The following is a 16,176-nucleotide window of genomic DNA, read 5'->3' as shown; positions in this document are numbered from 1 at the left end:
AAACTGGAGGAGTTCGAGCAGCGCTGAACTGTCTACAAAATTATTTCATGAAATTCTCTCAAGAGGTAATGGAGTTTGGCTTGAATTTCCAATACCACTCTTGGGAAGTATCGGACAAAGTAATGGGGAAAACTCTACAACAATAATAATCACTCACCCCGAGCAGCTCCATTTGGTCTTCAAACTTCCCAACATGCCTTATGGGGTTAGCCTTTTCTGTATATACTGGCAGTACCGGTGCTTTATACTTTGCTTGTGGCTGGGATGCTCTGATTCGGGCACAAAACAGACTGCCACTCCTGTGGTCTACCGGATCGATTGCGGAAGGTCGTTTCGACAAACCTTGAACTGCGGTCTTTAGCGCATCAAGCTGAGCTTGGATGCCTGGGGCGACCGTTGGGGGCTTAAGGTCTTGACCACCTGGTCGGGCATTCCTATCTGGCGCACTATCATCAAGTATTTCTACTTGACTAGCAGGTCGGGTTAGATCTCGCCCTTCGACCGGGACGGTCCTTCTCTTGTCAGTGATGACATCTCTTAAATCCTTCTGGGAAGTGCGTCCTCCTAACCGATCAAACACTGTGCTCCGAGTTTTTTCAGGAGGCTTACCGCGCGGGACGTGCTCTCTCCCACTGCGCTGCTGGCCGGGATGTAGTGGTGGCCTTCCTGTTTGTGCCGGGCAGTCTTTTCCTCCTTATTGGTCGTTGCCGTCTTTTTCCTTCGATCGGTCGGTGTGATGAATATCAGCCTCATCACGACCATGTCCATCTTTGAACTGTGAAGTTCCTTTACCTCGAGGAGTTTTGGTTTGATCCTGCCTGGGTGGGGTCCTCTTCCTGCCCGATCGGTGACTTCCTAATTTAGAAGTCTTTGACCGATGGCTCTTGGAGGGAGTTCTAGAGTTCTCCCTTTGTGTTGAGGCAGTTTTGGAATGGATCCCATCATCCTCCCGACCAGGGGTATTACTCCTGCTTCTGCCTAGACCCTGAGACTCGGCTTTGCTAGCAATTTTTCGACTAGCATCTGTATCCCTTGCTCCTTGGGTAGCTGCTCCTCGTGCTGCAGTTTGGGCATTGGCCTGGGTCAACTGCGTAGCCGCCTCCAGAGCAAGTACAGCCTCGCGGTGTCGCCGATCGGCCTCCTCCTGCCGTCGCCTGATCTCTTCGCTCCTGGCGTCCATCTCCCGTCTTTGCTGCTCAAATGCAGCCTTCTATCTGGCCATCTCTTCAGCAAATGACTCCTGCCAAGCGTTGAATTGCACCATCTCCTCTTGGAAGGCCCCCATGTCTTCCTGGAGTTGTTCAACCTCTGGAGTCATCTCCTCGAGAAAGACAATGGGCTCAGTCTCAGGGTCTTGAGGGCCAGGACCTTCTGATCTAGCAGGCTCTTTGGATGTGCCTAACTTCTTGGAGGCCACATTGGTATTCTTGGGCGCCATAATGATACGATAACAATGTGTTTCTTTTCTTCAGGCTCTCAATGAAAGCACCAAAATGTTGACCACGATTTTGGCCAACGACGAATAGACGTCAAAACTACAGTAAACCTTCAAGAGAAAATACGACACTGATAATTTTATAGTGGTTCAGCCCCAATTTATTGGTAATAGTCTAATCCACTTAGAGTTGTGATATATAGATCTACACTTAAGATCAAATGAACCTGTGTCAACTGAGTTTCTTAAGCGTAAATGAAAAAGTACAAGATTTCTCTCCGAAAAATAACTCAAAAATACCCGAGTTCCCAAAAGCTTAGATAGAAAAAATCGAATCAGAATCCCCTCAATGATGCCATGAGCTCTTTATTGATAGGCTCATGGATCGTACAAATCAAAGTCCCTCCATAATCGGGATAATTCAGTTGCTCCAACCAATATTTAATTAATAATCAAATTTAAAATACAACAATATGCGATTTCTTTGGGATAATCTGAGAGATTCCCGCTGTGGCTACAAATAATTCTAGCTGAAGTCGTTATTGAAATTTTGTTGCAGAGTCATGATTTGTCTGGTTGGCCAACTCCACTCCTTGAAGTGAGACTGGTCGGTCAAAACACTCTTCTGGTTAGGCAAAAAGATAAACCTGATTCCCAAAATGACTAGTTGGCTAAAGTACTCTACTGGTCGGCCAAAACGTTTCACTGGTCGGCCAAAATGTGTTACTGGTCAGTCAAAAATCCTTACTAGTCGGACATAAATTTTACTTGGTCGGTCAAATCACTTCCAAACCAGATAAAGAATTTTTATGACCCGTAATATCACAACTCTGAATATTAATATCCAACCTTTTTCTTATCTTGGTCAACACATTTATTGACTATTAATATGTCCCTCACTACCATGTATTGCCACTTGTCACTTTTGATCGCCACGTCATTGTATTCAAATTTTGGGATAACAAAAGTGAAGGAAAAATATAGGAATTTAATTATTTTTTAAATTATTTTATCTTTTTTATTCTTTCTCAAAATAACTATTTTAAATTAAACATTAACAAATATTTTATTAAAATTAATAAAAATGATTTAAAATAATTAAAAACTTATATATTTTCATCAATTTAAAATATAAGTTTTAATTATTTTGATTAATTAGTCTCAAAATAACTATTTTAAATTAAACATTAATAAATGTTTTATTAAAATTAATAAAAATGATCTAAAATAATTAAAAACTTATATATTTTCATCAATTTAAAATATAATTTTTTTTAAAATAAAGAAAAAATATAAGTTTTAATTATTTTGATTAATTTTACTAATCTTATTATTTTTATTATTTTTAAAGTGAAAATAATCTAAAATTTTGAAAATAACTAAAATCCTATATTTTTCCTCCACTTTCTTATTATTTCTCAAAATAATTTCAAAAAATAGGTCAAAAGTGCAACATTTTAAAAACATTAGGTATATTTACTGCCAAAAAAAAGTTTGGATATAAAAGTGTAACATCTTGAAGATATTGAGTATATTTACAGCTAAAAAAAAGATTGGGTATAAAAGTGCAACATTTTGAAAACATTGGGTATTTTAGCCGCCATTTACTCTTACTCTTATAAGTTAAAAGATTGAGTTTAAGTTTAAGTTAGTGTTTAGGTTTATGTTTATGCTAACATTTGATTTGGTCAACGACACGGAGTCAAGTAAAACGACAAAAAAAATATGATGGTAATAACCTATGATGGTTATTCAAGATCAAAAGATAAATGACACCAAAGATTTATAGTGGTTTGGCCCCAGTGATGGTAATAACCTACGTTCACTTAGTGTTTTTATTGATGTAGAATCTCAAAAACTGTGATCAATGAACTAGGGTTCACGAATTTCACAAGTCTCGGGTTGAATACAATTTTGGTGGATAAAAACACTACAATTCTCTCTCAGAATTCCAAAGTTCAAAAAGTTCCCTCTCTTGAGCCCTTTGATTCTTATTTATAGGCTCAAGGAGTTCTACATAGGTCAATGGACCTTAATTACATTTAATACAGGCGTATCTAAATAATAATGAAAATCACAATTATTACATAAATGTGAAATTACATATCTGAAATACTGCGACCAGACTGGTCGCCCATGAAATATGTCGTTTGCTGAGTGAACTCTCTTCTGGTCGATGGTCGAACAGATCGTACTCACTTAAACGGTCACGTGTATCCTATGTGCTTGTTAATTATGCCACGTCATCAGATAAATCTTTTTTGGGTAAACTGTTTGATTTTAAATTTGATTTTTTTATTTAAATTGAATTTAATATAATTTAAAATACAAAATTAAAATAAAATTTTCATTTTAATTTATATTTTACATTATTAAATTAAATAATTAACAAAATACAAGGGCATTTTGGTCATATTAAAAAATATTTTGACCAAAATCCCGTCAGGGTATTATTTTGTCTCGTTTTGCAAAACGCATGATCCAAATTGTCATTTAACAAAACACAGGGTCCGATCGGTAACTTTTACAAAATACATGGTGTAAAATGGTGTATTATAAAATATAATTATTATAATAATATATAATACAAGACTAGATATTTAATTATCATATTAATATGAATTTAAATGTTACAAAATATTATTATAATAATATATAATATGTATAATCATAATTTTTATAGAATTTCGGTAGAATAAATATTTAGTAATTATATTAATATAAATTCAAATATTATAATATATCATTATTATAATAATATTTTGTAACATTTAAATTTATATTAATATGATTATATTAATATAAATTCAAATATTATAAAATGTCATTATTATAATAATAATAATATACAATACATAATCTTTATTAAAAAATTATCATTTATATTTCTAAAAAATATGTTATTTTTTTATTACTTAATCTAACTTATATAAATAAATATTCATATTAAATTTTAACAAATATTATAAATACATTATATATATATGTGCTGTGTGTGTGCAAATAGTATATATGACTGTGTAACTACATACCATATTAGAATAACATTAATTTTTCTTTTATCAAGAATATGCAAACTTCTTCTCCAATTATTGATGTGTGATTTGAATAATATCATAAATATTTTGTGCTTTAAATATGATAATTTGTGATCTAAAAAGTTGTCACATTATTTAAAAAAAACCATAAACAATGTTTTTGTTTAATATGTTTATGCATTCTTTTATATATAATGTTGTTTATTTATTTAAAATTTATTTGACAATCATAATAAATTAAATTAAAATAATTAATAAATTTTATAAATAAAACTAAACAAAAATGTATTACACGAAACAAATATGCATTGCAGTATAATAATAATAATAATAATAATAATAATAATAATAATAATTACCCATAAGTGATTCTCATGCCATCAATTAAAAAAAATACCATGACCCCAAGAATTGGCCAAAAATAAAATAAAGAAAAGGTATAAAAACTTTGCTGATTTTTGATAAAAGTAAATAATAATGTGAACACTCACAAGTCATAAACCACAACTGAAAAAATAAGTTTGAACTCAATCACTCGGCAATAACTTTATTTAAAATTTTCTATTAAGAACAAAGTTCAAAACAATGGAAGAGTCACAACCAGAATCAACACTAATTAATTGCAAAACAAAGCTTTTCATTTTCATTAAAATTGCAAATTAATTACAAGAATGCTGCTTGCGACAAAAGAAATGCTTACACAGCAACATACGAGGGGAAAAAAAGTGGATCGCAGTGTAAAAACAAGTTTATAGATTCAAAAGATTTGATATTAGATTCCAACCCATCCATGTCTTCTTATCAGAAGGGCATACAAATGTAAGCTCAAACATCTCTTTACTAACATGCTCACCAGACTCACAGAAGCCAACCAGTTTAGCAACAATCTCAGCACTCTCTTTAACATGTTGCATGTTATAAGGATCTGTCCACAACTTGTTTACCAGTTGTAACCTCCTTTGTTTTCCTCCTGGTGGAATTTCCCACTTTGTATAAAGCATTTCTCGCTCTTCTATCGTCAGTTTAGAGCTCACCCTCTTTGCTAAGTATTCTCTTTCTTGCTTAAGTGCCCTGATACTGCAAAAGCCATAATTACTTTGTTAACAGATCATAAAAAGGAAACGTATGTTTAAAAAAGAGCTCTAATGGAAGCACTTAAAAAGTACCTTGCTGAAACAGAGCCTGCAGGTTCATCACCTAAGAGTGCAGGACTAGCATTGCCAAGATCAGACAAGTGTCGTTCCAACCATGTTAGCCGTCTAAGCTCGACTTCCATATAGATCTTATCATTGGGGTCACCCTTAAACAGCATATAAAATTGTGTGCGGTGTATCAATGACACATGGCATAAGTGCCATAGCATAATGATTTCCTTCCTCTGCTCCTCAAACATGAGGTGCCATGGCTCAGGAGATGGATCACTATACTCTGTTACTTCAACTTCAGATTCATTTGCCTCCTCTAGTTGCAATACCTTAAAAAACATCATACACGGAATGAAAATAGTTAGATATGAACAAAATAAAGGGATGCCTATTTGTTTTTTTTTTTCAATTCTTCTTCAAACATTAATTATGACTTTTTTACCTGGCAAACCAGAAGCTGCTTCTGGTATTGTAACTTTGCAACTCGTTCTTTTAACTCAGTTACATAAGATCTAATGCTGCGAATGTTCTCCTCAGCAGCATTCTTGAACATCTTCTGCATTTTCTTTACGTTAACTGAATTTGATTTCCTTGCAACAGGAGTTTCATCTCTCGAAGAAAGGAAAATACCACTTTCATCATTCTTTAATGGGGTGACTTTACATGACAAATTACCACTGCGTACACTATCATAAATCTCAGGTGCCTTGTTCTCTCTTTCATGCTCCCTAACTTGACAAGAAGTGGACAGAGGCGAGCATGGAGGCCGAATTATATTTTGCATGTTCGTGCTGTTACTTAAGTTGAAAGGAAGAATTTTCTTCTTCTTTGATGGCGTTTTGCAATCTGAAGTCTCCTCATGAGTAGTAAAGGATGTAACTAGCTGGTCGATGGTTTTCTGGACATTTTCAAGCTTCCTTTCTAAAGATTCAATGGTGCTTCCTTGGGATTTGAATCTACTGATCTCTTCTATTAGGTTGGCCTGATCCCCTACCATAGTTTCTTCAGAGATTGAGTTAGGCACTTGCATGTTCTGGATCTCAGAGAGTAGCTTTGCTATATTTTCAGCAGTTTCTTGATTTCCAAGTCTATGGGAAGCAACTTCCTTGTGCAGTACTTCAAGTGCACGGTTTGCTTCCTCACCAAGCTGCTGCTGTCGCTGCTCGATCTTTCTGATTTCGTGGACAAGCATGGATGGATTTGTGGAGGTAACTGATTGCCTAACCATTGCCTGCCGACGAATTGCATTTCTTGGTCGAGTTTCTGGAGTGGACTTGCAAGAAGTTGAATTATCATCACCACGAAATGAAAGACACCTGACAACTTCTGAAGGCCCACGTTGATTCATTCCCTACAAGTATCATAGAAGATGTATTAAGTTTTTATTTTTCATAAATGTACGATATGTAATCATGAAGAAACTACTATAAAATAGCTGCAGCACCTTCGGGACTTTGTGTGCCTTTCTTTCTGAATCAAGCTGCGATTGTACAAGGTCCCTCTGGCGCTTTAGCTCTTCCATTTCCTTCTCCATCTGCAAAAATTGAACCTTCTTTAAACTAAATAAAGGGATAAGCTTTTTTTTCCCCTTTTACGAGTTATGGAAACCCTTTCTTGCAACATTTTTTTGAAACAATAATTATAAGCTGATGATAAAGTCCTGCTTGTAACCACTCTGTACAAACACGCAGTTGCTACATGACTACAAAAACCATCCTCAACTAATAATATCATGAACCATGTAGCATGGCTAGACAAACTTATGATATGATCAATTTATGAACCTCTACACATTATCAAGAAGCACTCATACCTGCTCAATTTTCATGTCCTTCTCTGCTATTAAAGACCTTAGGCATGAAAATGAAGAAGGCTCTGGACTTCTTAACTCTGCTTCGAGTCTCGCCACTTCCTTCTGCAAATGCTTAACTAATTTCTTGCCTGAAACAACCTGTAGGAAATTTCGTGTACTAGTAAGGTCGCCTTATCTTTGTCACAAGCCTCTGAATCTACTATATGAAAGATCTACCATAAATCATACCATGTTTACTTGGGCATTGTTAGTAACTTCCTTTGCACTAGTTGCAAATGAAAGTGTATTTCTTGTTTGCTCCACATGACTTAAAGCTGGGCTCATGGTACATATAATTGCAGTCCGAGCATTTCCCCCAAGTGAAGATTGCAGTATTCGAGTAAGTTTTGAATCTCGGTATGGTATGTGACCAATTCTTTTTCCACCACTGTAAAATGTAAGCCCCTCATAAGAAAAGTAATCACGAGTACTAAGCTTGGCAATCCAAATTGATCACTGATTATCAAGTGTCAGAAAATGATACACCGGGAAAATTAAATATAAAGCTAAACTCATTTTTGTGTAAGACTAATAAAATAAAGTTTTATTTGATATACACAGGGAGTCGGTCAAGAAAAAAAAGTTCTTTTGCTTCTAGCTATAGAATGGGAACATTATGATAAATTAGCTATATAGAATGGGAGCATTTAAACTTTCTCACCTTAGCTTCCTGATCACTGTTGTAAGTGTTAACAGACTACGGTTAATATGGCTGCCTTCTTTTAATCTTGTACCGTCTGCATTTGTTTGTGAAGCACGTTCACTTCCAGCCAGGTCTACAAGATTCTGCAAAGTTTCAGACCTCCAGTTAAAAAGGAACATTATGAATGGACATACATAATATATGCTGTTGTTTTCATCAAGAAGGATGAGTAGTAGGGAGAGAAGTTGTAACCTACCAAGCTTGCTATGAAGGACTTCACACAGCCTGAAGTTTCCCGAAGGCTGCTCTCTATGGTCTGATGACAATAAAAGGAACATTATGAATGGACAAACAAACTAGACATGTGATAAAAATTGTTAAACGCGCTTGGTAGAATAATAGAAAAGAATGAAGCCACATATAATTTGCTTAATAGGAAAACATGACTTAGCGTACCAGTCTGATTATTTGATGAGATCTTGAGCTTTTATCATTTAAAGCAGTTTCTCCCACTTGCCTTTGAGCTGCAGATATTACTTCTTGTGATTACAATGTCACACAAAAGCATTGAAAATGAACAAGGATTTCATATTGAAAGGAAGGCTGGTTTTAGTTTTTCTTCAGTCAACCTGCTAAACTAAGATTATCCTTAGTCACACATCATACCACAACTGATAGCATACATACATCATTTAATTATTAAAGAACAGGAATATACAATCATTAAAACTTGTTTTCTTTGTAAGATATAATATCAATAAATTCTCTTCTGATGGTTTGAAAGCTCAATAAAGAAGTTAGTTATGGTTGCTTGGAAAGGAAAATTTGGTTGTTAATAAGGAAAGTCAATATCTCTTCAGCTTAAAATTACAAGTGAACTAATTTACCTTCACAAATGTTGATTAAGTGCCTCAGATGTTGGCCATCCTTTACAACTTCTTCGACTAGTTTTTCCACAATTGTCCCTTTCTGCATTTTAAAAACAAAAATAATATAGTGTAAACAAAATTTCAGGATAAATAATTTTTCTGGAAGGGCTTCGATAGATGAATTTCTTCTAAGTACCTCAGGATCATCCAAAAGTCGCAGGGAACCAGATTCGCGATTCAAAAGGTCGACAACAGTCTCATTGTAGATCTCCAATGCAGAAAGTTTCAAGGTAAAGTCTCTCTCGGGGGACTGTAAAATTTAAATAATATACACATAAGAGAGGTTTATGCCAGCTCAATAGAAAAGGTTTCTCATGCATCCAAGAACAAGAAACGCATAAAATTCACCTAGTAATATCTTATGCGGTCTCCTGTCCATTATAATTCTCAACTTATATGGCATGCTACAAAATCTCAACTGACTTAGCCAATGATTTTTATATTTCCATGTTTTACCAACCTAAATTTTTCTAAGACAGAATGAAAGGATACCAAAGAAGTACAATAGAAACTAGAACTCACATTTTTTATATGTTCATAAATGTCCTTTACAGCATTTTCTGTGATTCCTCTCATGGTATATGTCTTACCACTACTAGTCTGCCCATATGCAAAAATTGTTGCTGCAACGAGGAAATGATGTCAAAAACATTGGATTCAGAAAGAACAACGAATTCTTGCCAAAAATAAAAAAGGTTTAATTTACCATTCATTCCTGTGAGAGCAGATAAAGCCACATCTTTGGCACCTTCTTCATAAACCTTTCGAGTTGCACAACTTGGCCCGAAAACTTTATCTGTTACGCATGAAAGAAAGAAGATTATAACAAACACAAGCTTCCTTAGAAAACTCAAATATGTATACTGTATAGGAAAAGGTTGCAAACCTCATGTAGGATTGGGCAAAGTTCTACAACAAGTAAACAGCATAAGGCTACAGAATAAAACTAAGGGGGAAAAAGTACCGAAGGTGTATGAAGTTACAGCCCTGTCATGATTTGGACTGTTGAAAACAATGGAGTGGTCATCCACGCATTCCCAAGCTATTAGATCATAAAGTGCTTGTTCTCTCCGGCTAAGTGGCCTAAGCCGAACAGTGACTAATATTTTCTCCTCACGAACTTTTGGACCACCTGGAGTAGAAAAAGAGGTCCTTTGTATCTTAGATAATGGTGTACTTGGTGTCCCAACCATCATCTTAACTTACTGGTCTTGTTCTCTGCAAATTTCAAAACCAAAAATCATAATCATAATTTAATGGGAGAGAAAGATAAAATGGGCAAGTTTTATTTTAACATATTTAGACATCACCAAAGATGGAAAAATGTATTAAATATAGAAATTAAAAGAAAGGAACTCCAAATTTCCGCAAAGAAGAAGTCTTTGTAATGATCAGATATCGGGTAGTATGATACAACAATCACCTTGAAACTTTAATGTGAAGTCAGCAAATTTCACCTGAAAAATAAATTTAGAACAAAGAAAATGGAAAGAAAAGAAACAATTAATAACCCAACCAAAACAAAAGATTAAATAACTAAGGAAACAAAAAGAGAAAGACCCAAAAGGAAAGAAAGAAAGAAACGAGAGACATACGGTGAAATTTATCCAAAGACAACCAGAAAATCTTGGAACTCTGATGGAAAATGGAAGATTTGGTGATTGAGAGAGTGAATTCTCAGGGGGTTTTGGAACTCAAATCTGTAAAAGTAACGGCTACTTTTTCCCGTTCGTAACGCGCAATTGAATGCCACGCTCACGAACGACTAGTACTATTTGAAATTTGGTGTTTGATTCGGGCCGGAGATGGGCCCTCTTCGTCCTCTGCCACGTTGTCCCCATAAACGGGCCTGGAGCCCAACACGGGAATTTTGCTATCTTTTTGTTTTTTTGGGGAGCGTAAGTTTGTCTATATTATATACTTTTTCTTTTCATTTCTTTTATCTCTATTATTTATTACAACTTTAGGAATGTTTTTTTAGTTGGTCCACAGTCATTAAAAAAAATTGCTTTAGTAGTTTACCTACCTCTAAACTCTAAAAAGGGAGTCTTTAATGAATAAATATAAATAAAGGGTCATTATGTTATATTTGACAAAAATAGAATATAAAAATGACCAATGCTATATGTCTTAAATAACAATGGATTTTCTTTCCTAAAAAAATGGATTATTCATAACCTTGAGTATTCTAACATTTAAGCCCCCTTATAATGTGGAAGGATCTCAACTTTTTTTTTTACATGAGATTTGACCATCCCAAACGTTAAATATCATTCAAAAGACTCTTGGGATAAAAATGCTATTATTATTTATTACATCTTAGAAATAAGTAACATTAAAATAAAACTCAAAAAACAAATAATTTAGATGGGCATAACTCAATTGGTAAAATGACTTCTCTAGAAAAGAGAATGGGCAGAGATCGAACCTTGCAACTCGAAGAAAAAATTATAGTCCCTAACCATTCTTAATGACGATTCAATAAAATTAAACAAAGAAATACGACATACCCAAATGCAAATTATTGAAGGTCATCGTCATATAACACCATACATAATCAAGTTGTAAAATATCACCTAAAACAAACTAAATTAGGAGACACAATCACACAAATAATAGAACTAAAGCTTTCTCTCTCTGATCTAAAATTGTTGCCCACCCCTTCACTACAAAAAATAGGCCTAATACGTCATATCAATCTCAGCGGACTCGTGTGTGTACGCCGAGATTGGTGGTATTTTAAAAAAAAAATTGAAATTTGATCCAAAATTGGGCAAAAAAGCCCCATGCGTGAGAAGAGCCACCACCACAACCACCATTTTTTCCCTCTTTTCTTTCTTCTTCTTCTCCATGCAGCACCATTGAAACCAACCACCATTTTTTTATTTTTTTGGTTGAAATTGAAGGTTTTTGGTATTTTTCATCACCATAGGCATCTAATATCAAGAAGAACTTTGAGTGCTTGGTGTTGGCAAGTATTTTGCCCCAATTTTCATTTTTTAAAAGTTTGAGAAAATTGATAAATGTATATTGTTTTATGGTTGTTTTAGTTAAAAATAGGGTGGGTTATCCTCATAGAAGACTAAATGACATTGAGCCATTGATTTGGATCCATTTTGGGTCAAGTTTGAATTTTTATTTTTTTTATTTAATATATTTGGCCGAAAATAATATTATGATTTATTTATTTTGTGTTTTTTTTTTGTATATTATGTAGTTAAAATATATTGGTAATGTTAGTAGTTATAACTAAATTATTGTAAATTAGTTTAGATGAATTTTGTCATTTTAATATATATATATATTTTAATTTTGGCTGAAAATTAATATTATAATTTATTATTTCAATTTTTTAAATATGCTAAGTTGTATATTATGTTAAATAAAATCTTGTTGTAGAAATATATATGTTAAATTGGTTATTCTGACATAATTTTCATTTTGAAAGTTTGTATAATTATATTTTCTTAGTTTATTAGTTTAATGAGATATGATTTTAGAATTTATATTTTATTTATTGATAATATATTCACATAATATTATTAACATTGTAGGTGGATTGGAAGGACTAAACACTTTGAAAGGTATGCTACCATAAAATTTATGACATATTTATATATTATGAAAAAAATACTGATTATTAGAGAAGAATAAGATCTGGGACTTGTGTGATGCGGATAAATAATGATGAATTTTGTTGTGTGGTATTGTTTGATTGTTTTGTTGTGATTTGTAAAATTATGGATAGTATGTAGAAATAGGAGAAACTCTGCTCAATTTCTTTTAACCCCGTAGAAGATTTTCAATTTCTTGTTACTAAAATTGAGACATATGTTTAAAATTTTATGACATATTGATATATTATGAGAAATATTAATGATAATTAAAGAAGAATTAGGATCTGAGACTTGTGTGCTGCAGAGAAATAAAAATGAATTTTGTTGTGTGGTATTGTATGATTGTTTCGTAGTAATTTGTAAAATTATGGATAATATGTAGAAATAGGGGAAACTCTACTCAATCTTTTTTAACCTTATAGATGATTTTCAATTCCTTATTACTAAAATCGAGATATATGTTTAATCATTGAGTTAGTATGACTATATGTGTAACGCCCTGGTTACTCCAAGACCGTTACTGTGAACTTTAAACCGTGCTTAACTCGCTAAACGAGTCATTTGGTTATAAACGTGCATCTAGGTGTTATTAATAGACTAAGGTGAAAATTCTTGATAAAAAAAAAATGATATACTCTATTTAAAACATAAAAATGTACATGGGCCCATAAAAACGTTTACAAGTTATTTACAATCCAAAATGGTCATTACAATGTAAAAATTACAACCCGCTAACCTAAACGACAAAAATAGGGTTAACCCCTAGTTCCTCTGAGAAACACCTTGGTCGTGGTGGTCAAGCGACCGCATATGTACACATCGCCACCTAAGCTCTCCACTCAAGGCTAGGTGAGTTTTTCTTTCTCTTTATCTGCACCACATAACACCCGTGAGCCAATACTCAGCAAGAAAACTCATTACTGCATGTATACAATATCATTTGATGATTATGATAATCATACTGGGCTTATAGCCCAAATAAGACAATATCGAGATTCTAATAATCATGTTGGGGCGTGTAGCCCTAATCAGATGGTATCAAGATTCTAATAATCATGCTGGGGCGTGTAGCCCTGTTGACCCTTGTTTTGGTCAACTGACACGGAGTCAAAACGCTTGATGTGGATAGATATGTTGGAATGGATATAATGACAAAAATAGTAAAGAACACAATAAATTATAGTGGTTCGGCCCCAGGAACTGGTAATGACTTACGTCCACTTAAGTTATTATTGATATGAGATCTCAAAGGAGTGATCAAAGAACTAGGGTTCTCTGAGTTTCACAAACCTGAGAGGGATAAACAATATAATCGTAATACAGTAGCTCTAATTCTCTCGTAAGTGTATAACTTCAATTAACCAAAAGCCAAAAGTCACTTCCTTGAGCTATCTTTCTCTATTTATAGGCTCAAGGAGGATTACATGAATTTGTTACAGATATTCTCTATTAATTAATCGGATAATCAGGAATCATAGGAGATAATCTCGGAATTGATTATGATTTACCCAAGATCATCTTGAAATATGCGGAGTATACGACCACGCTGGTCGTAAGGAAACTCCAAACGCTACGCTAGGAGGATCTTACTGGTCGATGGTCGAACAAAACTCTGCCAGGTGTCAGCCACATGTTTAAAAACGCCTGCCACGTCACCCGTGCCTGTTTTTTGGATAACATTTGCCCCCCAAGTTTATTTATTACGACCAACAATAAATAAACTTTAAGGAAAACGACTCTTCGATTACCCCACCAGATCTGTCAGAGTAATTCGTGCATTCTTGGGAAAAGTAACCTACCCCTGTCTAATCATGGCTTTTTGGTTCCCAAGTAACCTATTGACGACTATCACCCTTCCCCATGCTTCGAAAAGAGGAAACTGATGATTACTTCTTCTTTCATGCCACAGAAAAAAAATATATAGCTTTCTCATAGCCTTCTTTTTCTTTTTACGCAAGTTATTTCTCTTTCAAGAAACCCTAAATCAGAACCTTCATTCTCTCTGAAGATCATCTTTTAGCACTTTAAGAACCAACCGTCCGTTCATCTACGCTCGAAACTCCTTCCAACCTCCACGATCTTTGCTTTGGTAAGTTTCAGAACCTTTCTGCTCTTTATTTTCAATATGCATGCCGCTGTGAGTTAACTGTTAAGTTCTGGCGTTGTCTGTGTTCTTGGGTTGAGATGCATGAAAGGAGGGGATTTATCGGGTGATGCTAGATAGGATGATGTTTCTTTGCCATCCAGGAGTTACGAGTTAGTTTGATAGTTGAGATCATAAATTTAGGACGTAAAACTGAAGTAAAAATTCGATTTTTATGCTAGTTGAAAAACTAAGTTTTTCCCGCCCTTAAAGGAGTTGAAAAAGTTTTTCAAAAAACTTTTTGCTTTCACTTTTTTATCTGTTTTTCAAACTGTTCGTGTGAAAAAATTAGTTTTTTATTAGAATGCTGTTGTATAAAAGTTTGACTTTTATACACGACCAGCGTTATTCTAACCAACTTTCTAGACTCTCCATCCTCACCTCCCCATTTTTCTATTCGCAGATTTTAATGCTAGATTTGTGGGGAGGTGAGCGACCAATCGAAGATGATCTTCTTGCGCAACTGCTTGAAGGTGAAGAACAGCTGGCTCAGCGTGTTCACAAGATTCCATTCTCAAGACTCTCTTCTTCCATACCTCAACCATCCCCACCTAAAATGGCCCGCTCTAAATCTCCTGGCAAAAAGAAACCAAACCCTGAAAACAATCCAAATCCTTCTGCCCAGCCTGATTCGCTAGCTAGGGTTCCCTCGACCAACAGTTGAGAAAACATTGCCCCAGACCCTCGCATTCAGGTCAGGGCTCGCCCTCGACATTCAAACCTTCCTGATGTCGAGTGGTATCTTTCTCCCCTCAGCCAGGTGACCCCCAGGATGCTTGCTAATTACCTTACGAAGTATCCTCTCACTGGGGTCAATCTCAAGATCCCCGCTACTGACTAGAGGGCTAACTTGCCTGGGGGTGTTTATAGCGCCTGGTCGAGGTACCACATAGAGGCGAGGGCTACCCTTCCTCTACATCCGTTCTATCAGGGGGTGGCAAACTACTTCGGTGTCGCCCCCTTTCAAATTACTCCAAATGGATATAGAATGATCGCTGCACTCTATATCCTTTACAAAATTAAAAAATGGCCTGAGCTTACTCCTCACGAGGTCAACTTCCTTTTTGACCTTAAGTCCAACCCTCAACAGTCCGGGACGGGCTTTTTCCATTTTTGTCACTAGGAAACAAATCGAACATTCCTGAGCGACACCACCCACATCTCCAATGTGGGGAAATATAGCCAGGAGTATTTCCTCATGCCCGACATGACTACAAACAACTTGGCCTTTGCTCGATGAGGTAAATGTCCTTTTCCACTAGTCGCTACTTTTACTTAGCAAATTTCTTTGTACTTCTCTAAAGTATCTTGTGACTTTCAGGACCATGGTTACGCCCAAACCCAACACCAGACATGGTGTTGAGGTCCAACGCA

At 35.0% G+C, this 16,176-nt stretch overlaps 1 protein-coding gene across 1 annotated transcript; it reads right to left on the bottom strand.

Moving 5' to 3' along the window:
• Positions 1-4,981: 4,981 nt before the first annotated feature.
• LOC133797353 (kinesin-like protein KIN-7B) lies at positions 4,982-10,822 on the bottom strand. Its single transcript, XM_062235232.1, has 16 exons — positions 10,638-10,822; positions 10,466-10,499; positions 10,007-10,260; positions 9,749-9,838; positions 9,565-9,665; positions 9,179-9,292; positions 9,001-9,082; positions 8,570-8,637; positions 8,370-8,429; positions 8,132-8,256; positions 7,660-7,858; positions 7,432-7,569; positions 7,063-7,152; positions 6,061-6,969; positions 5,640-5,947; positions 4,982-5,550 (listed from the first exon to the last, which is right to left on the bottom strand). The coding sequence occupies exons 3-16, from the start codon at positions 10,236-10,238 to the stop codon at positions 5,223-5,225; spliced, it is 2,844 nt and encodes a 947-aa protein (XP_062091216.1). The 5' UTR covers positions 10,239-10,260; positions 10,466-10,499; positions 10,638-10,822; the 3' UTR covers positions 4,982-5,222.
• Positions 10,823-16,176: the final 5,354 nt, after the last annotated feature.

This window comes from Humulus lupulus, chromosome 8 (assembly GCF_963169125.1).
Source record: "Humulus lupulus chromosome 8, drHumLupu1.1, whole genome shotgun sequence".
Classification (NCBI taxonomy): domain Eukaryota; kingdom Viridiplantae; phylum Streptophyta; class Magnoliopsida; order Rosales; family Cannabaceae; genus Humulus; species Humulus lupulus.
Note: the sequence above shows the minus strand (reverse complement) of the source record. Positions and strands in the feature narration are given on the sequence as shown.

Bases quoted from the DNA above. Each gene is read 5' to 3' on its own strand.
- LOC133797353 (XM_062235232.1), bottom strand. From the start codon at position 10,238: ATGATGGTTGGGACACCAAGTACACCATTATCTAAGATACAAAGGACC. The intron at 8,257-8,369 runs GTAGGTTACAAC...GAAACTTTGCAG, and splicing joins AGTCCTTCATAGCAAGCTTG to AATCTTGTAGACCTGGCTGG. The intron at 5,551-5,639 runs GTACTTTTTAAG...TGGCTTTTGCAG, and splicing joins GCAGGCTCTGTTTCAGCAAG to TATCAGGGCACTTAAGCAAG.